General features: G+C 40.3%; 1 protein-coding gene across 1 annotated transcript; it reads right to left on the bottom strand.

Annotated features, from left to right (window-relative positions):
- Positions 1-1,585: 1,585 nt before the first annotated feature.
- On the bottom strand, positions 1,586-24,016 carry LOC148349200 (glycerophosphodiester phosphodiesterase 2-like). Its single transcript, XM_088320982.1, has 16 exons — positions 23,939-24,016; positions 21,355-21,478; positions 18,541-18,644; positions 18,385-18,478; positions 16,550-16,609; positions 15,124-15,222; positions 14,765-14,858; positions 12,370-12,515; positions 12,229-12,311; positions 8,998-9,148; positions 6,762-6,986; positions 6,540-6,697; positions 3,373-3,520; positions 2,338-2,420; positions 2,181-2,263; positions 1,586-2,114 (listed from the first exon to the last, which is right to left on the bottom strand). The coding sequence occupies exons 2-16, from the start codon at positions 21,451-21,453 to the stop codon at positions 2,029-2,031; spliced, it is 1,713 nt and encodes a 570-aa protein (XP_088177108.1). The 5' UTR covers positions 21,454-21,478; positions 23,939-24,016; the 3' UTR covers positions 1,586-2,028.
- Positions 24,017-24,276: the final 260 nt, after the last annotated feature.

Genomic DNA, 24,276 nt, shown 5'->3' with positions numbered 1-24,276 from the left:
TTTCACTTTAGTGCTTTTTTTCCATTTGTAATACCGCCAATATCTAAACAATGCTTACATACAATAACACTGAACTTATGCATGAACTTTGCAAGAAATTTTCAGTGCCGGATGACTCCAGTGACGAGATCACATGATTTCGGTCACTCCGGGGCCACCCACAGACTCTCAATCGCTGGATAGAAGAAGCAACACGAGGAAATGGGGGCTTCTCGATGTCTGGACCAAGATTTGATCAAAGCCATTCCTGCTGTCTAGTGGTGGTTTAAGATACTGAAATCATTCCCACAGGCTTGATACTTACTGATCAGCAGAGCCAAAGCCTTTAGAATATATATATATATATATATATATATATATATATATATATTTATTTTTTCAAATTAGGCCAAAAAAAAAAGTTTTTTTTTACGTTTTAGCACTCAGGGACAATGCTCCTGAAAACATGTATACGTTACGGCACTGAATGAGCTAAATAATTGTAAGGATTTTTCTAGCTTTCATTTTGAAAATCATTAGGATTGAAACGAATTATTCCTTACTGCAGTCAGTAAACGAATTTGCCTCTAGGTGTTGCTTGTGCTCCACCATAAATCTTATTTCTCTGAAGGAGGCTAGAATTTCCTACACTGATAAAAATTAAATTATTACTTGAGTTCTTTTGAATTCTGATATGTATTACTGATCTCAAGAAAATGGACCATGAACCAGGCCGATGGAAATAACATACACAATTTATTAACACTGAGAATTAATGATAGGGAGGAGAAGGCCCCGCAGATTATGGGAGTTTTCGACCGCTGAAAGTTACAAAAGTTTCCCGCTATGATTCTTGTCGATTTAGAGGGATTCCCTTGTACAGAAAAAAACACTCATTCCCAAGACCCAGCCAACATGGTGTTAAATTGTACTTGTTGCGGAGAGATTTGGTCTCGTGCTCCGGTCCCACATGCTAAACTCAAAGCTGCAGTGTAGGCCTGCACGGCTGTGCCACGCAGTCGACATGCAAGGCAGTAGAGAGTTAACTATCGATCAGTTCCTCTTTTTATGTGGACCAGGGACGCTTGATCAGATCATGCCTCTATGGGCGTGGTCTTAGATATCTGATATTCACAGTATCGGGTCATTGAAGTTGTTAAACGTGTTACAAAGCCAAAGAAGTGAGAAATTTGCGTGATGATCTATACTTGAGAATGCCCCTCCAAACCACATAATTACTGTTACGACCGGTACAAACAGGGGACCCAAATGTGTAACATTTCACACAATGCTTTATTAAGGGATTGGGAGAGTCAGGGCAAGAGGAAAAAGAGCGATCTGGTGTTCGCTGGGCAGGAGAAGCGGGAAGCCCTCGCGAACAAAGCGTGGTCGGAGATCGGAAGCAAGTCAGGCAGCCGGGACGTGAGACAGAGCGTCGTTTCAGATCAGTAGCCGGGACGAGCTGGAAGCCAGGGATCGGGGATCAATACAGGAAACAGAATACGGCAGGATACAGGTAGCCGGGATAGGAGAACGGAGCTCGTATCGGGGATCGATACAGGAAACAGAGGCAGGCAGGATACGGATAGCCGGGACAGAAGAACGGAGCTCGGATCAGGGATCAATACAGGAAACAGGTCGTGATCAAAACGCGAGCCAGAATCAAAAGTGCTTGCCTTGCATGCACTGAGGTTTGCTGACGGACTGACAAGGAGTGAACCAGAATGACGTGCTTAAATAGGAGGAGGATCAATTAGGGAACGGGTGGCAGCTAGGGCTGAAAGGGGAGCGCAGGTAAGGGCAATTGACAAATCATGACAGATTACGCATGGAGAGAACATTATTTTATCAATAAATAGCCTCGGATGTTTGAATTACATTCAAAACTTTGTTATCAGATTTTATTATGGCACATGGTGAATTGGTACGTTCAGGAACTGTCCAAACGGGGACGCAGTCGTTCCATCCATAATCCAAAGTTCTGAGTTACTTGGAAGTCCATTTTGTGCTGGGCTTATTTGCTCTACATCAAAAACTGAAGCAACCGGCTCAAGGAAGCGTCTGGCTGCTGGAGAAAGTAACGGGATTGGCCGGGTTTTTCCAAGTGTTACTCACCGACCAAATGTCACCCGGCTCTGGAACAGGAACTCAATTTTATTTTATCATGTTAGAGACATTCCTCGGCGAAAAACACAACTCACCTGATTTAAAGTATACGTCGCCTTCCGGTGACGTTTCATCTTCGCAGAGTTTGTCCAGGTCCACCTGTCTTCTAGCTCGACGCCTGTTATCAGTCAAAGTTGTAAGTGTGAATCGTTTTTAGCTAACAAACTATCGATAAAGGTTTTCGATCCATACCGATGAAAGGAGAATATGCTCACCACCAGCATCAGTGACAACGCGTCCGTGACCAGCCACATTGTTTTATACTCGTCAGGAGTCTTCATAAACACAAACGGGTGAGTCAATATTTTGTTATCTTACATGTGTTCCAAATCTCTGAAAATGCTGGAATTTTAGTGTTGTGTTTTCAAGGATTGAAAAGTGCTTGAATTTGAGGTGAAGTGTTTGTAATTGCTTGAAATTGTTGCCATATTTCTCAACAAGTCGGCTCAAGAATGACGCTGACATTGCTACTTGGTGGTTTTGATTTGTCATTGCATTTCTTCTTCCCTCTTTATTAACGGCTACCGGCATTAGTTTGTATGTCATGAGAAGAAGTATCATCGCTAGGTCGCGCATGCTACATCTAAACAGGGCATTATTCAATGTGTATTGGTGCAAAAATTACAAATCAATTATTGACGTTCGTTATTGTCCATGCAAATACTGTCACCTATACGGGGAGAAATTTGTCTCTTCTTTCATTTTTATGGCCTCATTTCTTGTAGTTTCACTTCTGTTTTCTTTCATTTTTCTGCTTTCTTTTTACTTTCCTTTTCCTGACTTTTTCCATTTCTCGTCTTTTGCCCTCACATTTTTTTTTCTCTTCTTTTTCCTTATATTTTATTTTTTTTTCTATTTTTCCAATTTTTTAATTTTTTAACTTTTCTTTTTTCTTTCATTTTTTTCTTTCCTTTTCTATTTTGTTCATTCTTTTCTTTCTGCTTTCCGTTTTTCTCTCTTCAGTTTTTTCTCTTCTTTCTCCTTTCATTTTTTTTTAGTTTTTCCTGTTTCTTTCATTTTCAATTTCTTTTTTTTCCTTTTTTTTTTATTTTTTCTATTTCATTCACAAATTTTGGTCGCTTCGAGTCTCAGAAGAATGTACTTTCTTCGTGCTTTATGGCACTTGTTTTTGTTTGCCTACACAATACAGCCGAATTTGGGGGTCAAATAATACACACTGTCCCTTTAATGTCAAAATGGGCGTATGGCTATTTATTTTTTACGGACCATGAGGAAGATGGGCTGCTTCAGGGCCTTTAGTAAAATTGGGTCGTTGGTGGTGACCGAGTGGGCCCCCGCACACCACGCCAACGAGTACAGCCAAGCTTCGCTGACCACGTACAGGTTGGTGCTGATGTTCGCCGACGCGTAGTGACTGCGCACAAAAAATGAATCATGATAATAAAATACCCTTTTTTCAATTACAGTGGAACCTCGGTTTTCGAACGCCTCTCAGTTCGAACAAATCGGAGTCCGACCCAAGATTTCCAGAAATTCTTGCTTCGCTGTTCGGTCAAAAAAATCGGAGTTCGAACGCCCGTAATGCGTGAGTGCGTACGCTAGGGTGCGATGCTTAGCGGCGTACGGGTGTAGATCGCTCTTTTCGTGACCGACTGTTATCGCGTGCGGACGTGCTTGTCATGTCCTGCACGGTCCTCATGGCACCCAGCTGGTCCCGCCCTTTACACCGGCTGAGACACATTGACTTGATTGCGTGTGGGATACTTAAGCGCTCCTTTTGGGATTGCCCGTTGCCAGACCATTGCTTAACTTGAGGAAAAACCTGTTCATGCCCGTTTGTTCTGAGTAAATGCCTAGTTTGAATTTTTGATTGCCTTTAAGCCTGTTTTGTTTTGTCTTTGGTCCCTGCGTGTTGGACAACTTTTATTTTCTAAATTAAAGTGACAGATCGTACACGCAAAATGAGTTCACACTTCCTGCCTCCTGGTCCGTTCCTTGACAGTGCTTCGTTTTGCTTTCGCTTATATAGGTGTACGAAGTGTTTTAGCCCCTAATTATGCCTCCGAAGAAAGTCAGTGCAAGCAGCAAAGTTGCTACAGGTGAAAAAAGAAAAGTAGTGCGTACAACTATTGCTGATCTTGCCTGCGCCTTCTGCTGACCACCACAAAGGTAAGAAATCTTATTCATAATTCTTTTCTTTATCCTTTCTTTTTATTTTTACACGTTCCTGTTAGCGTAATCTTTCGTACGGAAGATTACGATAACGCGAACGTACGATTAGCCTGGTTTAGCTTTATGTTTACGTTAAACATTCAGGGAGTTGGAACGGAGCCCCCTTTCCAATGAACCGCTCCCCACTTGTTGTGGAGACCCGGGTGCTGAATGACTTGTAAACGACCTGATTTTTTTTATTTTTACACGTTCACGTTAGCGTAATCTTTCGTACGGAAGATTACGATAACGCGAACGTACGATTAGCCTGAGTTAGCTTTATGTTTACGTTAAACATTCAAGGTAAACATTCAGGGTGTTGGAACGGATTAAAACGATGTACATTATTTTTAATGGGAAAAATGATTTCGGTGATCGAACAAATCACTTTTCGAACAGGGTTCTGGAATGGATTATGGTTGAGAACCGAGGTTCCACTGTATGCAGTTATGTTTCAAAATATTCCGCGCGTCCTGGATCTCGAGAAATTGACCCTCAAAGTAGACAGTTTGACCTCATATCCCTTAGAGCTGTGATGTCACTGGAAGACGACGACAACCAAAACAATGGGGGGGTTGTCTTGTTGAAAAACTTGGTGCTCATTTCCGCTTGGAGTTTTTGGAACTTGGCTTACTGTGTCGCTGAGGGACTTCTGACAGTTTCGTCCGAGTTGGGTGCTTTGATCATCAAAAGCTGTGTGGTAAGTATACCTTCCGTCTTGTACAGCACCCGTTCCTTTTTTTCCTCTGCCTCATTTTAGGTATGTGATTGCGACTTTTCCTGTCATGTTTTTCGCCGCGTGTCGTGCAATTAGTATAATTTTGTCCAGATAGGTCCACGTAAGCGTGCAGTTTTCCGAAGGCTTTCAGTTTAGTTCGGTGTAGGTTAGCCCCGTTAGCATTTGCCTAGCTGGCTTGCCTGCATGTTTTTTTCTCCCGGATGGGTTCGTTTTTATTGCCATAATCGTATTTGTCGTTGGCTCGTGGTCATGGCTGCTTACTGCATGTTTTCGGTCGGCCGACCTCCCATTTTTCCGCTAAACGTTCCCTATCAGCCATTTTTAGCAGCTGGCTAGCCTGCCGCTTTTGGCTGGTTTAGCCCCTCTTAGCTTTCTGTGTGTTATTTTTACCAGTTGGTCCCATTTTGGCTGCTTACCATTTGTTGTACTACTGCTGCACCCACCTGTGACACAACGCCTCTGCATTATCCACAAAATACTAGCAAAACTTGGCTTAAAACACTCAAAACCTTTTCAACTAGTTAACATGGAAACCAATAGGGGGACAGTTTGTGTGCTTCACATGGCGTCAGAGCTCAGGAAGTCAAAATTAATTATCTTGGAAAATAATTGGGATATACCATTTATATGTACAGCATATTGATATTGTGCAAAATACATGTACTATTTTTTCACATTTGGTATGTTTTAGAAGTTGGGTATCCCTTTGAAGGTAATCCAAAATTCTTCATCATGCAAAATGTGAGGGAATAGTCCAATATTTAATCTATATCAATTTAATCGGTATATTCCAATTATTTTCCCATATAATACATTTTGAAAACACCAGCTTCTTTGTCATCCTGAGCTGTGACGTCATAGGAGGAACACAAGCACCCTAGCAAGCCAGTCACCATATTTTTTAAATCAGTTGAAGTGGTTTTGAGTGTTAAGATTGAAGTCTTGGTAGTTTATGTCGCAGGTGGGTGCAAAAGTAACACATAGAGAGCTGCCATAGGGGGCAAACATGGACAGATCAATGAAAGGGGGAAAAACGCAAAAACATGCGGTGAGCTAACTGGGAGCTAGCCTGACAGAATTCTACCAACAGCGACACACGCGGCAAAAAAAAAGAAACAAAAAGGCAAAATTGCCTACCTAAAAGGAGGCCAAGGCAAACAAGGAACAGCGGCAGGTGAACTTACCCTATGCAGATTTTGGAGGTCGAAGCACACAACTCTGAAAAAACAGTCTAAAGTGACAGTGTAGGCAAAGTTTCAATTTCTCAAAGCAGAAATGAACAGTATTGCAATCGCTGTTGACTACAATTGCTGTCTGTTTCGGAGCTCGCCTAATATGTTGTGTTAATGGGATTCACCAGTGTTGTGTTCTTTTAATGACGTCACAGCGCTACAGGAAATAAGCCAGATGTGTTAACTTTGAGACTAAATTTCTTGAGTCCCTGTTTGAGGGGAGGAACACGACACTACAACACAAACCTCACCTCATGAGCTGGGCTGACATGGAAGTGTAACGCAGGTTGAGCCTGGAGATGTTGTCCTTCTGGAGCCTTTCGATGGAGAGCGCCGACCCGGAGATCTGCTGGAATTCACTCGCCTGCTGCTGGACCAAATTCCGATCCTCAGGTGGCAACCACAGCATCTGCTCAACGGACATAACACACGGAAAACCAAAGTCCTCTGAAGCAAACTCCGGAAGACCTCACCTGTGAGGGTTCCAGAGACGACTGATTCAGGACGACGTCGAGGGTACGCTGGATCCAGGTCTCCCGGTACGGGTGCCCCTCGGGCGGCTTGTACAGGTCAAAGATCACCAGCTTGTGGGTGCGGGCCGCATAATCCAGGAATTCCAGAAGAGTGCAAACTGACTGCTCCCCCGCCCGACGACGATCTTCCAATCCCAGCGAGCTTGCTGTGCCGAACGGGTCCGTCTGTTTTGGACCCCGAAAGAAAGGAAAAATACATGCTGCTCTACTGTTCGACAGAAATCATGCACTATTGCCAGTAAATGACAGTAAAAAATAGGAGGTGATGAGTCAAAGATGAATTTATCTAGCTCAGATGGTGTGAAGCATGTGTGGCGGCAACCAGGTGAGGAGTTCAACCATGTTTGTGTTGTGCCTAGTGTCACGCATGGTGTTGGGAATATCATGGTTTGGGGCTGCATAACTGCAATTGGAGTTGGGGAGTCGCATTTCATTAAGGGAAACACAAACTCGAGCATGTACTGTGGAATACTGGGACAGAAAATAAACCCCGCCCTCCAGAAACTAGGTCGCAGGGCAATGTTGCAGACTGACAATGACTTTAAATACACTTCTAAGAAGACCAAGGCTTTTCTAAAGGAGCTATGGTTAAAGGAGATGGTCTGGCCAAGCATAAATCCAATAGAACATATTTGGGGCATGCTCAAGTGGAAAGATCTCGAATGTCCCCCGGCTCTGTCATGTTGTCATGGAGGAGTGAAAGAGCGTTTCAGTGGCAATTGGTGAAGCTTTGGTAAATTCCATGGCCAGGAAGATTAAAGTGGTTCTGCAAAATCATGGTGGCCACACAAAAAAATGAATTTCAGGAACTTGTACTTAAGGGTGTACTCACTTTTGTTACCGGGGATTTAGCTACTAATGGCTATATTGAAAATTTTTTGAGAGGGAAAATGAAATGACACCGCTATATAAGCTTTACACGGACTACCTTTCATTGTGTCAAGCGATGTGTCTTTAGTGTTGTTCAATTAAATATTATGATGAAATCTCTGGCAGCACGGCGGCGCAGTGGTTAGCCCGTATGCGGCACAGTTCTAAGGTCTTGGGAACCTCCTGTGTGGGTTCAAATCCAGCTACCGGACTTCCTGTGCGGAGTTTGTATGTTCTCCCCGTGCTTGCGTGGGTTTCCTCCGGGCACTCCGGTTTCCTCCCACGCTCCAAAGACATGCATTTCAGGTGGATTGGCCGGTCCAAATTGTCCCTAGGTGTGAATGAGCGAGTTGTCTGTCCCTGTGTGCCCTGCAATTGGCTGGCAACCAGTTCAGGCTGTCCCCTGCCCACTGCCCGATGATTGCTGGGATGGGCTCCAGCACCCCCGCGACCCTACTGAGGATAAGCGGTGCAGCTAATGAGATGAGATGAGATGAAATCTCTGCATACTCACTTTTTTGTTACATTATTTGTTTAAAAAAAATATATATATCCAATAAAGTGTGTTCCGCTTCATGATTGTGTCCCACTTATTGTTGATTGTCTGATTGGCTCCCTGTCCCTATTTAAATCCAGTCCTGTCAATCCCCTGTTGTCAGTCCGTCTGCGAACCTCAGTGAATACTAGGCAAGCCTTTTTCAACCCTGACTCCCACCTGTCCCGTTTTTGCTCCCGTCTGTCTCCGGCTTCGACCTCTTTTTGTCCCTGACTACTCCCGTTCTGGCTTACGACCCGTTTCCGACCCCGCCTTGCTCTCCCAGTCCCGGCTACTGACCCGTTTTTCCGTCCCTGACACCGCCATCGCTCGCTACGGAAGATCCACTTCCGTGTTCAGATCACAATCCAAGTACGAGAGCGACTTGCTTCCTGCGTCTAGCTAACACCGGATCGTGGGTGCAGCCCTTCCTCTTTCCTTCAATAAAACTTGTTCGAAACGTAACGCAACTGGGTCCTGTTTCCGTTCTGGTCCTGACACTTTATGTTTGAAGTCTGAAATGTGGCAAAAGGTCACAAAATTCAAGGGGTCCAAATAGTTTCACACGCCACTGTATATGTGTTTGTGTGTGTGTGTGTATATGTACAAAGAGGTAGGGAATATAAGCATTTGCTTCTTACTACCCCTTTTCGAACATATAATGTAACGTTATTTTGAGTTATTGTTTTTATTCTGTTTTTATTTTGATGTTCGAATAAAGTTTTCATTCATTCAAAGTACCCATACACACATATTCCAATGGTAACTCACAGTAAGGAACCAGGCCCCTGCATTGAGTCTCCTCAGTTCTTCCCATGAGAACATATCTGAAATCCGATGAGCTTGGTCGGGAAACACCTCGTCCACGTTTGTAGTCCGACGCAACGAGCGGTCGTGCATCAGGAAAGGAACGCCGTCGGAACTGAAAAGGAGTTTTGGTGTCTAGTTTAAAGGCACAGTGTAAAAATTTTAGCCTTTGGATGTCATTAGCAACATAACTCAATACAAGGTGTCCATGCGATCTCTTTAATATTTCCAAAATGCCATTTATTCGATATTTTACTCAGATTTGTTTTATTGTATTCCGTTTTTAGTCAAGTTTTGCGTATATGTTTTTCAAACACAATGTGAGCATCTGGGGATCGGAAGTTCAGAACACCCCGGTGTGAGTAGAGAAATAGAGCGTAAAAGCCGAAAGGTAAATGTGTGGTGTGGGATCATGTGGTCCAATTTTTCTTCAACAAGAGCTACTGCAAATGTCTACCTTGACCTTTTAACTCAGTGGTTCCCAAATTGGGCGGTACTGCCCCCCTGGGGGCGGTGAGGAAGAAGGGGGCTGTAGGGGGGCAGCAGTCCGAAGTCAGAAGTTCAAACATTTGTTTGACAATGTGTACACATTAGGGCTGCAGGATTAACCGAAATCGAATCGACATCACGATGTGACGTAGTGCGGTTGTAAAAACCGCAAAGCACTGTGCTTTTTTTCAAGGTTTTATAGTCAGTGATCGAGTTTTGGCCAACCACACTTGTTACTGTTTGACTTTTAAAAGCACCGACCAATCAGAGGCAAGTTTTAATAATGGCACAAGCCAATAAATACGATTCAAAGTTTGCAAGCACCACACCATGCCACACCCACCGTGTGAGCTCATTGAGTGTCATGGCGGACTCCGTAAACATAGTCCCAGAGTCAACAAACGAGAAGGAAACGAAGCACCGAAGAAGGGCGGTACACAACTTGTTCGGACCTACTTTAGCTAAGACGAAGTGGTCGTGGAACAGAAGAAAACGCCCGTTGCAGAATTTGCTTTCACGTAGTCGCTAGCTCCAGAGGAAACACAAGTCATTTGCACCAGCACCTTAATGATTATCACGGCATGTAAAAAGGATTACTAGTAAAAGATGAAGAAGGTGCATCTACAAAAGGACTGGGAGGTAAACAAACCTCCATCAAAAGAAAATCTAAGAGAAATATCTAATCAATAGCATTTTTGTTTTTAATTTCCAATGGTAAAGAGATTCCCTAGTCAGAGCTGAGGTCCTGCTCATCTCTGGAGAGCGGGATGACGACTTACATTGAAAAATAATGGCAAGCCGAGGATGAAGGTGCTGTATCGGAGTCAGATCAGGAGATTCCTCCTGCTACTGGTAACCATGGAAACCAATCTGTTTCATGCGGGGGAGCAAACCCCTACCCCAGGCACCAACAGGCTGTACTTGCCCAAAAGACCCTGGAGGTTAAGGGTTGCGTAAAACAGACTTTAGGAACACTCTGTACTTTATTTCTTTTGGTATTGAGCTATTCCTTCTGATCTATTTGCTTTGACCACAAGGGGGCAGTAAAAACTGACATTTTTCGTTATCAATAGCAGGGGTCTCCAACCTTATTTAAGCATCAAGCTACTTTTTGTTACTAGCTAGCGCAAATGGCACCCAGTTTGATATGACATTCTTAAAAAGGAACTTAGCCAAATAGATTGCTAAATAGCGAAAAAAAAGCAGCTTGATATTTAGCTAAATAGGTCAACTGTTTAAAAACTTAAAAGGGAGCTAGATAGCTAGCTAAAAGAATAAAAATCCAACTAAATAGCCAGATATAAAGCTAAAAAAAATAGATAGCTAGCTAGAAAATAGGCCAAAATTTAGCTTAGCTTGATAACTAGCAAAAAAGACCAAATGTTAACCAGAATAGCAGGCAAGTTATGTAAAACTAGCAAAATAACTTGCTCAAAACCCAAAAGAGTAGCTTGATAGTTAGCTAGAAAGAGAAACAGGTAAAACTAAAGGGATGTTATTTAAATAACTAAAAAGTAAAAAAAAAAAAATAGACCGATAGAAAGCAAAAAAGCTATATATCTAACAAGAAAGGAGGCTGAAACTTATCATGATAACAAAAAAATATATAAAATGTTAGCTAGGTAGCACCTGAAAAAATGTAATAAGCTATTTAGATAGCTTGCTAAAAATGTAAAAAGATCGCAAGTGAAATAGGTAGCCAAAGAACTAGCTTAAAGAAAATGCGCAACGTTTGGCTCATTCGCTTTATAAAACCCATAGATTCTAATTTAGTTTGCTGTATTTCCGGTAAAAGAAATAAATAAAAAGATGAATACATTTGTTTTTATGCACGAACAGATTCTCAGTCTATTCTCTCACTTACTTAAAAAGAATTATCTATACTAGAAGAGATTTTTTCCATTAACTGTCATGATTACTGATCAGTATCACCTGTGCGCACTCATTTGACGCCAGCCGCTGCCGGCTACCTGATTGGTTACCTGTCCTTTTTTAAGCCCCGTCCTGTCACTCTCCGGTTGTCGGTCCGTCTACAAACCTCTGTTGTTACAATGCAAGCCTTTTTGACCCTGACTCCCGCCTGTCCCATTTTTGTACCCGTTTTTCCACCTGCCCGTTTCTGATCCCTCCGTTTGTCCGCGGCTACGACCCGTTTTTGGTCCCGACTTACGACCCGTTCTGACCCCGACCACATTTTTGCTCTCCTGTCCCGACTATCGACCTGTTTTTCCGTCCCCGACACCACCATCTCCCGCTACGGAAGATCCACTTCCATATTCGGATCACGATCGCGCTGCCCTTCCTCTCTCTATCTTAATAAACTTGTGAGAAACGTTACGCGATTGGGTCTACCCTTTGTTCTGGACGTGACATTAACTGGACTTAAGTTATTTTATGAATTCAAATAAATAATCATGTATCTAAAATGTTATTACAATGTTATTAACGGGTTCATTATTGAAAATAGGGTTCAAAAGACTCACTCAACCAAGAAAAGAATCATTTTACTAGAACCCAGCACTGGGGAGCTATCTTCAGAACAGGTCCGCGGGCACCTCAAGAGTCCTCAAGGGGCACCTTGGTGCCCGCGGACACCACGTTGGAGACCCCTGATCCATAGGAACACCAATGTATCTCATTTTTGTCCGGTTGCCAAATTTCCAGGATATTTTTTCTAACTTTTGTTGATTTTTAGGGCCTTCAGACCTGATGATGACGTCGGTCTCCAGACCATGGCAACCCGCCTCCACCGCCTTCTCGAAAGCCATCAGCGTGTTTTCCGGCGCCATCTATGGGGCGAAACCGTCCACTGAAAGGTAAAAAGTCTCCGCGGGCGAATTGGCTCACCAACGGGGCCCCTCTGTGACCAATGAGAGCGGGCGGGGGGCCCAGGGTCCCTCGCGGTCTGATGCATGGAGAATACATCCCCAGAGGAACCAGGTAGAGGACCACCAGGACACTCAGATACACCACCAAGAGGAGGGAACGACTTACTGGTAAGTACACATCAAATATTGAGGAAATGGACCAAAGCAGCTTCTAGGGGTGGGAAACTTATGAGTCGGGGGCCGCATGAGGTTTAAGAAACGTAAACAAGGGGCCGATCGGAAAGAACTATCCCGCAAAATTATACATCAGGTCCCTTTTCTAAGCACTTGATTTGATATTTAGTTTTGGTTTTACTTTAGTTTTAGTTATTTCAGTATTTTTAGAGTATTTCGTCAGTCACTGTTTTTGTATTATTACTATAGTTTTATTTTTATATTATTTTTGTTATAATATTTTTGGAGTCTGATTTTTGTAGTATATGTGTCTTAATATTTCTGTAGTAATGTTTTTGTATTGTAGTATTACTGTAGTGGTATTTTTTGTAGTATTTCTATAGAAGCATTTTTATCGTAATATTTCTGTAGTCGTGTTTTTTTAGTATTTCAGTATTATTATTTTTCTATTATACTATTACTGTAGTGGTATTTTTATGGTATTTCTGTCAAAGCATTTTCATTGTAGTATTTCTGTAGTCGTGTTTTTTTAGTGTTTCTGTATCAGTGTTTTTGTATTCTAGTATTACTGTAGTGGTTTTTTGTAGTATTTCTGAAGAATTATTTTCATAATAGTGTTTTTGTTGTAATATTTCTGTAGTCGTGTTTTTTTAGTATTTCTGTATTAGTATTTTTGTATTCTAGTAATACTGTGGTGTTTTTGTAGTATTTCTGTAGAAACATTTTGATTGTAGTATTTTTGTCTTAATATTTCTGTCGTCAGATTTTTTTAGTATTTCTGTATTAGTATTTTTGTATTATAGTATTACTTGGTGGGTTTTTTTGGTATTATTTCTGTAGAAGCATTTTCATTGTGGTATTTTTGTCATAATATTTCTGTAGTCGTGTTTTTTTTTTTAGTATTTTTGTATTAGTATTTTTGTATTCTCGTATTACTGTAGTGTTTTTTTGTAGTATTTCTGTAGAAGCATTTTCATTGCGGTATTTTTGTCACAATATTTCTGTAGTCGTGTTTTTTTAATATTTCTGTATTAGTATTTTTCTATTCTATTATTACTGTAGTGGTATTTTTTGTAGTATTTCTGTAGAAGCATTTTCATTGTAGTATTTTTGTCATAATATTTCTGTAGTCGTGTTTTTTTTTTAGTATTTCTGTATTAGTATTTTTATATTCTCGTATTACTGTAGTGTTTTTTTGTAGTATTTCTGTAGAAGCATTTTCATTGTAGTATTTTTGTCGTAATATTTCTGTAGCCGTGTTTTTTTTAGTATTTTTGTATTAGTATTTTTGTATTCTCGTATTACTGTAGTGTTTTTTTGTAGTATTTCTGTAGAAGCATTTTCATTGCGGTATTTTTGTCACAATATTTCTGTAGTCGTGTTTTTTTAATATTTCTGTATTAGTATTTTTCTATTCTATTATTACTGTAGTGGTATTTTTTGTAGTATTTCTGTAGAAGCATTTTCATTGTAGTATTTTTGTCATAATATTTCTGTAGTCGTGGTTTTTTTTTTAGTATTTCTGTATTAGTATTTTTATATTCTCGTATTACTGTAGTGTTTTTTTTGTAGTATTTCTGTAGAAGCATTTTCATTGTAGTATTTTTGTCGTAATATTTCTGTAGCCGTGTTTTTTTTAGTATTTCTGTATTATTATTTTTGTATTCTAGTTTTACTGTTATGTTTTTTGTAGTATTTCTGTAGAAGCATTTTCATTGTAGTATTTTTGTCATATTATTTCTGTAGTCGTGTTTTTTTAGTATTTCTGTATTAGTATTTTTCTATTCTAGTATTACTGTAGTGGTATTTTTTGTAGTATTTCTGTAGAAGCATTTTCATTGTAGTATTTTTGATTTTAATATTTTTCTAGTCGTGTTTTTAGTATATCTGTCTCTGTATTTTCATATTCTAGTATTACTGTAGTGTTTTTTGTTGTTCTGTAGAAGTGTTTTTGAAGTATTTTCATAATAGTATTTTTGTCGTATTTCTTTAGTATTTTTGTAATATTACTGTAGTTGTATTTTGTCGTGTTTCCATTGTAATATTTCTGTTTCTATCGAAGTACCAACGACTTTAAATACTTTAAATAGTCTTTGACTAGTGGACTATTAAACTCGCCGTTAGTTGCAGGCCATAATCGGTGAGGACAAAATAATGATCCCTCGATATTGGTGGGGACATGTCCCTCCCGTCCATGCCGAAACTACGCCCTTGTTTTTTATTCTCCTGTCCACACTCACTCATTTTAATCATGGCGAAAAAGTGCAACGCCACCGGCCAAGCTAGCATTGTCATCGATGCCACAGAACCCACGTGAAGGTACGGCGCCGTCACCTGAAAATCCAAAAGCACATCAAGAGGAGAAACACGGAACCCAGTACGATAGAGGTAACATCGGGTTCGGGTCTAAAATGTCAATCATTACATTCGGGTTCGTGCCGGGCGGCGCTTCTTTCTCGCTGCTTTTTTGGGGGGATTATTTACCAGTCATTGTTCTGTGTTTTTTTTCTTTGTGGTGGATCCTCCGAATTCCTCACAGATAAAATGGATTTTGTTTTAGGCCCGATCTTACCTCTACGGTACTTCGACAAAAACTAACCTGGAAGGAAAGCTGCACCGTCAGCCATTCTATCCCCCACAGTTGAGTCATGATGGCCGTGGATGCGGCACCGAATGTCAAGCTCAGAATCACGCCGATCTGACCCAGGAGTCAGCAAAGTGGTCAATATATATGCCTTTTAAAAGTATTCACCCCCCCAAGAACTTTGTGACATATTGCCATATTCCAGACTTCAAACCTATAGATATAAAACTCAATATTTTCTAAGATTCAACAACATAAGAGACACATCTGTGAAAAGAAAACAAGTGTATTCATCATTTTTATTGTGCTAAGAAATAAAAAAACTGAAAAGTTGGTGTTGCAAAAATATTGGCCCCCTTTAGGTTAATACTTTGTACAACCGCCTTTTGCTGCCTTTACAGCCACAGGACTTTTTGGGTCTCTATAAGTTTTGCACTCCTTGAAACAGAAATATTCGCCCATTCTTCTTTGCAAAATAGCTCAACTTCTTTTAGGTTGATGGTGATTGTTTACGCGCGGCATTTTTCAGATCTTTTTTACAAATGCACACATTTAATAGAGAAAATATTTATTTAGGTTATGTCATGATTACTGATGCGAATCACCTGTGCCCGTTCCTTGAGCGCCATCTGCCTCGGACTCCGATTGGCTCCCTGTCACTATTTAAACCCACTTCTATCTGTCACCTGTTGTCAGTCCATCTGGGAACCTCAGTTTACTCTAGGCAAGCTTTTCGACCCTGACTCACTCCTGTTTTTGCTCCTGTCTGTTTCCCGGCTTCAACCTGTTTTCTCATCTCGACCACGTTTTTTGCTCTCCTGTCCCGGCTACTGACCTGTTTTTTCACCAGATCGTGTGTGCAACCCTTTCCTTTCTTCCCAATAAAACTGAGAAAAACGTTACACAAGTGGTTCTGTCTCCGTTCTGGTCCTGACAGTTTAAAGCCTGCCATGTGTCATTAAAACAAAGTTCTTGGGGGGGTGCAATTCCTTTGATAGGCACTTTACGGAAGGACCCAAAATGACACATTCAATATTAGAATTACCGTAATTTCCAGGTTGTAAACCACAACTTTTGTCACACAATTTCAACCCTGCGACCTAAGCAGAGATGCAACTCAAGTGTGCATTTTTTTCTAGCGACCGCCAGGGGGCGCTCCAGTAGGAAAGTTATGAGTGAGAAGAGTGACAAATATAACACCAATGCCAATAAGCACCAACGAAGAAGAGGTTTGACATACCGTAACGCGCTTTCTACATGATTGAAATTAGCATGAACTGACCATCACTGAAAATGTGACTTATAGTCAGGTGCGGGTTATGTATGTACAAAATGTTTTTTTCATTTAAAAATGTATTGGGTGCGGCTTATAGTCAGGTGCAGCTTATAGTCCGGAAATTACGGTAAATCCAAATCAGAATCGTATTGTGTTTGTGAGGACCTTGTGACTCCAGTGCAGCGAAAGTCTTTGGCGTCTGGACAGAAGACACACAGCCAGCAGCTGCAAACCACAGAGCTGAGTTCAAGTTAAGGTTTCAAATTAGGGTTTCACACTTGGGTTAGGGTTTCAAAAAAGGTGTTTTATTTTATGTTAACCTTTCAAACTATTGTTATGATTTTAGAATTAAATCTTTTGTTTGGAGCTTTAAAGTAAGGTTTTGAAGTTGAGCATTAAACTGACGTTACGACAAATTAGGGCACTTGAAACCTAATTCTAACGTTTGGGTTAGAATAGATAATTTGGGTTTAAAATTGGGGTTTGGAAACAAGGTTAAGGATTTAAGTTTTAAAATTGGGTTAGGGTTTTAAAAATGGTGTTTTGAAATAAGGATATAACAACTACAGTTGTTATGATTTGCAGTTTGAAATTTTATCCTTTGTTAGGGTTTTTTTAAATTAGGGTTTTAAATGGAAGTTACAACTAATAATATCACTTAAGGGTTTGGGTTGAAGTCAGGTTAAGGTTTCAAAACTATAGTTAAGATTTTAGATTTTGGAGTTGAATGACTTGAAGTAAGATTTGCTTTATGTAATCGAGTTTTAAGTTAAGTTAAGAGATTTAAATTCAGGTTGGCTTTTAAAAGAAATAATTTTAGTTAAGGTTTCAAAAGTTGTGGTTTGTATTTTCGTTAGGGTTTCAAATAAATTTATATTTTCGGATTTGATCATTATATCGGAGTTTTGAAGTAATGTTTGTTTTTTGATATAGGGTTTTAAGACACAGAGATTCAAATTTAAGTCAAGGTTTTTTCTGATTAAGGTTTCACACTTACAGTAGGGTAAGGTTTCAAAATGGTGTTTTGAATCCATGTAAGGGTTTCAAATTATAGTTAGGATTTTAAAATGTGATTGTTTTTTTTTATTAGGGTTTTAAAGTAGGGTTTGGTTTTCGAAATATGGTTTTAAGATACAAATTTAGATTCGGGTTTGGGTTTTTCTAATTAGTGCTTCAACCTAGGCACCAGGCCAGAAAATAGGGTTTTAAGATAAAGAAATTCAAATTTGGGTCTTTTTTTTTTTAATCAGTGGTTTCCAACTAGGGTGGGGCCAAGAATTAGCGTTCTAAGATAAAGAGATTCAAACTCAGGTTTAATTAGGGTTGCCAAGGGGTGGAGCCAAGAAGAAAATCTTCCGAAGCAAAATTAAAACCAAATTTCTGAAATTAAATTCAAAATTGATTACAAAAAATAGTTCCTAAAATTCATGTGAACATGGTTTAATAACAATTAATCAAAATAGACTTCATATTGTATTGTATAAGCACAGCGGCGCAGTGGTTAGCGCGTGTGCGGCACAGTTCTCAGGTTGTGAGATCAAACCTTCCTGTGTGGAGTTTGCATGTTCTCCCCGTGCTTGCGTGGGTTTTCTCCGGGGTCTCTGGTTTCCTCCCACATTCCAAAATCATGCATGTCAGGTTAATTGACTGGTCCAAATTGTCCCGAGGTGTGAATAAGTGAATGAGGTGTTTGTCTCTGTGATCCTTGCGACTGGCTGGCTCCAGCACCCCCGCGACCCTACTGAGGATAAGCAGATGATAGATGGATGGATGGATTGTATTGTGTATTTGATGTTTTTGTTCAGCACTTTCAGTAGCAAGTCCAAAAAGCGCTATACAAATACATTTTGAGTTGGTTCGATTAAAGAACAATATTTTGTTGGGATCAAATATATAACCAATGATAACGGTGCGGGGCATCTCTACTCAAGATTCAGATGTCGGTCTGAAGAGATATGATCTTGAACATCCCTAATGAAATAGTTCTTGTAGTATCTCACCACGAGCGTTGCCACATAAGAGAAGAAGACGGCCGCCACGACCAGCAGCACCAGAGACCACGCCCACCAGAAGCCCAAATTGCCATAGTTGAACCTACAAAACACACATTTTGTACCTGCCCATACTAAATAACGCGCGACAAGGCGAACTCGCACCAATCGAAATCGTTGTAATCGTTCTTCGCTTGCGTCCAGAAGTAGAGGAAGAGCAGGGTGAGACAGAAGGCTGCCGCCAGCAGGGCCAAGACTCCGCCCTCCCACTGCCGCCACAGGAAATAGGGAGTTGACGCGACAGAGAGCAGGACGTAGACACCACAGGAAGAAGGAAGAGAATATGACAGGAAGCGGAAAGTTGACACGACAGAAAGCGGGAATTTGACACGACAGGAAACAGGAAGTTGACACGACAGGAAGCGGGAAATTTTACACAACAGAGAGCAGGAATTTCACACGACAGGAAGCAGGAATTTGACACGACAAGAAGCAGGAAGTTGAAACAATGGGAATTGAAAAGCTGACACAATGGGAAGCAGGACGTTTACACAACAGAAAGCAGGAATTTGACATGACAGGAAGCGGGAAGTTGACAGGAAGCAGGAATTTGACATGACAGGAAGCAGGAAGTTGACACAACAGAAAGCAGGAATTTGACACAACAGAAAGCAGGAATTTGACACGACAGGAAGCGGGAAGTTGAAACAATGGGATGCAGGAAGTTTACACAACAGAAAGCAGGAATTTGACATGACAGGAAGCGGGAAGTTGACACAACAGAAAGCAGGAATTTGACATGACAGGAAGCGGGAAGTTGACACGACAGGAAGCAGGAATTTGACATGACAGGAAGCAGGAAGTTGACACAACAGAAAGCAGGAATTTGACACAACAGAAAGCAGGAATTTGACACGACAGGAAGCGGGAAGTTGAAACAATGGGATGCAGGAAGTTTACACAACAGAAAGCAGGAATTTGACATGACAGGAAGCGGGAAGTTGACACAACAGAAAGCAGGAATTTGACATGACAGGAAGCGGGAAGTTGACACAACAGAAAGCAGGAATTTGACACAACAGAAAGCAGGAATTTGACACGACAGGAAGCGGGAAGTTGAAACAATGGGATGCAGGAAGTTGACACAACAGAAAGCAGGAATTTGACATGACAGGAAGCGGGAAGTTGACACAACAGAAAGCAGGAATTTGACACAACAGAAAGCAGGAATTTGACACGACAGAAAGCGGGAATGTGACACGACAGGAAGCGGGAAGTTGAAACAATGGGATGCAGGAAGTTTACATAAAAGAAAGCAGGAATTTGACACGACAGGAAGAGAAAAGTAGAAACAATTTGCAGTGAAAAATTGACACGGCGGGAAGCAGGAAGTTGACACAAAAGAAAGCAGGACATATACATGACAAAAAGCTGGAAGTTGATATGATGGGAAGCAGGCGGTTGACGCGACAGGAAGCGAGAAGTTCACACGGCAGGAAGTTGACACAACTGAAAGCAGGACGTTGACACGATGGGAAGCAGGAAATTTATGTGATGGGAATCAGAAGGTTGACCAGACAGCAAGGTAAGACAGCAGGAAGTTGCCACTAAAGGAAGCTGGAAGTTGAACCGATGGGAATCGAAGATTTGCAGGAAGTTGAAAAGCGGGAAGCAAGAAATTGACATCGCGAAAATTTAACAAAGCGGATAGCAGAAAGTTCACACGACAAAAACTGGAAGTTGAAACGACATAGAGCAGAAAGTTGAGACAGTCGGAAGCAGGAAGTTTACACAATGGGGAGCAGGAAGTTGAAAAGCAGGAAGCAAGAAGTTGACACGGCAGGAAGCAGGAAATTGACATTGAAAAAGGTTCACACAACAGGAAGTGGGAAGTTGACACGACAGGAAGCAGGAAGTTGACATGATGGGAAGCAGGAAATTGACATGACGGGAAGCAGGAAGTTGACATGATGGGAAGCAGGAAATTGACAAGATGGGAGGCAGGAAGTTGACCGGACAGCAAGTTAACTTGGCAGGAAGTTGACACGACAGGAAGCAGGAAGTTGACATGATGGGAAGCAGGAAATTGACATGACGGGAAGCAGGAAGTTGACATGATGGGAAGCAGGAAATTGACAAGACGGGAGGCAGGAAGTTGACTGGACAGCAAGTTAACTTGGCAGGAAGTTGACACGACAGGAAGCAGGAAGTTGACATGATGGGAAGCAGGAAATTGACATGACCGGAAGCAGGAAGTTGACAAGACGGGAGGCAGGAAGTTGACAAGACGGGAGGCAGGAAGTTGACCGGACAGCAAGTTAACTTGGCAGGAAGTTGACACAACATGAGACAGGAAGTTGACACGACAGGAAGCAGGAAGTTGACATGATGGGAAGCAGGAAATTGACAAGATGGCAGGCAGGAAGTTGACCGGACAGCAAGTTAACTTGGCAGGAAGTTGACACGACAGGAAGCAGGAAGTTGACATGATGGGAAGCAGGAAATTGACATGACGGGAAGCAGGAAGTTGACATGATGGGAAGCAGGAAATTGACAAGACGGGAGGCAGGAAGTTGACTGGACAGCAAGTTAACTTGGCAGGAAGTTGACACGACAGGAAGCAGGAAGTTGACATGATGGGAAGCAGGAAATTGACATGACCGGAAGCAGGAAGTTGACAAGACGGGAGGCAGGAAGTTGACAAGACGGGAGGCAGGAAGTTGACCGGACAGCAAGTTAACTTGGCAGGAAGTTGACACAACATGAGACAGGAAGTTGACACGACAGGAAGCAGGAAGTTGACATGATGGGAAGCAGGAAATTGACAAGACGGGAGGCAGGAAGTTGACCAGACAGCAAGTTAACTTGGCAGGAAGTTGCCACAACATGAGACAGGAAGTTGACACGACAGGAAGCAGGAAATTGGCCCGACGGGCCTTGGACAGCAACACCGGTGTGCGGGCAGACGGGGGGGCCCACCTTGCTGCAGCAGCGGTCCTTGGGCGAAACGGAGTTCTGCCGTTGCCATCGGCAACCGTACAGCCCCAACAGACAATGGGTCAAAGGTCGGCACCTCATCGGGGCTCACCGATTGGCTCACGTCCTGTCAGTACATTTCTCTCACTGATAATTATGTCTATAATATTGTTAATTCTGGAAAATAATTCATTCATGTTATACGGTTTGAAAGATATTCAACAGTTTTCAAATTTTAGTAGATTTACATCGATGTCATTTTCTGCCACTGGATGACTTAAGTGCCTCATGTTTATTTTTATTTTTTTTAAATCGAGGGAAGTAAAAGTTACCGCCAGTGTACGAAACAATTCAAAGGAGTCTGAAACATGAAGTAATCGTAGAATTGTGTTGAGGTCATTTTCGGCCACTAGATGGCGTTATTCGTACATGTTTACAATATCTTTGTGCAAATCTAAGGCGGCAAGTGCCAATCAGGGTTGGGTAGGGTTACTTTAACTGGATTACTTTCAATGACTTTTGGATTACTCTAACACCGAATATGCTAATAAAAGACAAAAGAAACAAAATATGAATAAAAGGATGACTCACAACACGTGGTAAGCTTTCTCTCCTGGCTTTGATCTCCGGCAAAACTAACATCAAATGCGACAGAAACAAAATGAAAATAAATCCAAACAGCTCGCCAACATCATTTTTGCCGTTCCATGTATTCCGTTACTCCCCAAGCCTGCACAAAATTTAGTCATTTTATTCATATTTTGTTTCTTTTGTCTTTTATTAGCATATTTGGTATTGGAGTCATCCAAAAGTAATTGAAAGTAATCAAATTAAAGTAACCCTACCCAACCCTGGTGCCAAATTTACCGTTGACGTGATAAATTAACCATTTACGTTGATATATGTTATATTTATTTTTATATGCGTTTTTATCCAATTGGTTTCATCAAATTGGGTTTCAAATGCTCATAATTAATGCAAAATAATCCATTAGGTACCTGTTTTAAGCTCAAGATTTGATATTTAGTTTGGAAGAATTACTGTATTTGTTTTTCTACTGTAATTGTATTTTATCTTGGATTTATGCCGTATTTCTGAAGTGTTTTTGTAGTATTACTGTAGGTTTTTGTCTTTTTTTAGCATTTTTGTAGTAATATTGTGATTTTATTTTTGTAGTATTTTGGTAGTGTTTCCTTACCAATAACTTTGTAGTATTTCCTTGGTAGTATTTTAGTAGTATTACTAAAGCTAGAAGTTTGCAGTATCGTTGTAATATTTCTGGAGTAGTAATTTTTTTCGAGTATTTCCACAGTAGTATTTCTGTAGTAGTATTTTTTTTAGATATTACTTTATTTGTATTTTGTAGTATTTCTGTTGTAATATTTCTGTATTTTTGTAGTATTTCCATAGTAGTATTTTGTAATATTATTGTAGTTGTTTTTAGCAGTATTGCTGTTGTACTATTTCTGTAGTAGTATTGTTGTATTGTACAATTACTGTAGTAGTATTTGCGTCATATTTCCATAGTAGTATTTTGGAATATTATTATAGTTATTTTTTAGCAGGATTACTGTTGTACTATTTCTGTGATTGTTTTGTTGTATTGTACTATTATTGTAGTAGTATTTATGTAGTATTTGCATAGTAGTATTTTGGAATATTATTGTAGTTGTTTTGAGCAGCATTTCTGTTGTACTATTGCTGTAGTAGTATTTTTGTATTGTACTATTACTGTAGTAGTTTTTGTGTAGTATTCGTGTAGTATTTCCATAGCAGTATTTTGAAATATTATTATAGTTGTTTTAGCAGTAATTCTGTTGTACTATTTCTGAAGTAGTATTGTTGTATTGTACAATTGCAGTAGTAGTTTTTGTGTAGTATTCGCGTAGAATTTCCATAGTAGTATTTTGAAATATTATTGTAGTTTTTTCTAGCAGTATTTCTGTTGTACCACTTCTGTATTAGTTTTTATGTAGTAGTTCCATATATTTTTTCTTTTCAGAATGAAAGCAAAATAATATATTTGATCCTTGTTTTTAAACAGTAAATTTGATATTTTGTAGTATTTCTATCGTAGGGTTAGCACAACATTTAGCATTGATGTACATAATCTCAAAGGAGGGTAAAATTTTGAGTTGTAGTAGATTTTAGGGTTCCATGTTTGTATTTTTATTTTATTTTATTATTTTTAAATCTGATGAAACCAAGTGTCAGTTAGCTTCAAGCCTTAAATGTACATTTTATAAGCATTTAAATACTTCCTAGCAGGACAGTTTTTACCACGCAAACACTTTTTATTGCTGATGTGATTGACGTCATCGATAAGGTTTAGTGTCGCTCGTGTCATTAGACAGTTTTGCCTCGTGATATATATTTTTTTAAGTTGTTGACTGCAAAGCCAAGCCGTGAAATGCATTTAAATCACTTTATTTTCATTTTTTACTATTATTTGCTTTTTAGGATGTAAATTGAAAGACCATACGTGTCCAAATGCCAACTTAAACAGCGAAGTTTGCTCTGTATTTCACAGATATGCTTCCAAAAGCCTGGATAAATATCTCATTTTGCATAAATAATATTGACATACCTCTTAGTTTCAATTAATGTTGTTTTCTTTTTCGCTTAACGGTAAACTCCACTTGTCGATCAGCGCAGATGTGTCAAGCCCACGAGGTTCAAACCGGAAAAGGAATAGCTTCACCGGAAATTTTACCAAGGGTTTCAGTGTAAAGGTACTTTTTGAAATTGAATGTACTAGTTTGTGTTGTCCATTTTGGGCCTTCATTTGAGCATAAAGTATAGTTTTTATTCATTTTCGGATAATGGTACCGTAAGTTTTAAAATTATAGTGCTTGCCCCCGCCTTTATATGGTTTTATTTTTTTAGGCAAGCAAAAAAATGGTTACATGATTTTATGGATTCTTT

Source organism: Urocampus carinirostris, chromosome 17, assembly GCF_059441175.1.
Source record: "Urocampus carinirostris isolate Australia breed hairy pipefish chromosome 17, RoL_Ucar_1.0, whole genome shotgun sequence".
Taxonomy (NCBI): domain Eukaryota; kingdom Metazoa; phylum Chordata; class Actinopteri; order Syngnathiformes; family Syngnathidae; genus Urocampus; species Urocampus carinirostris.
This window is presented reverse-complemented; position numbering and strand designations above follow the sequence as displayed.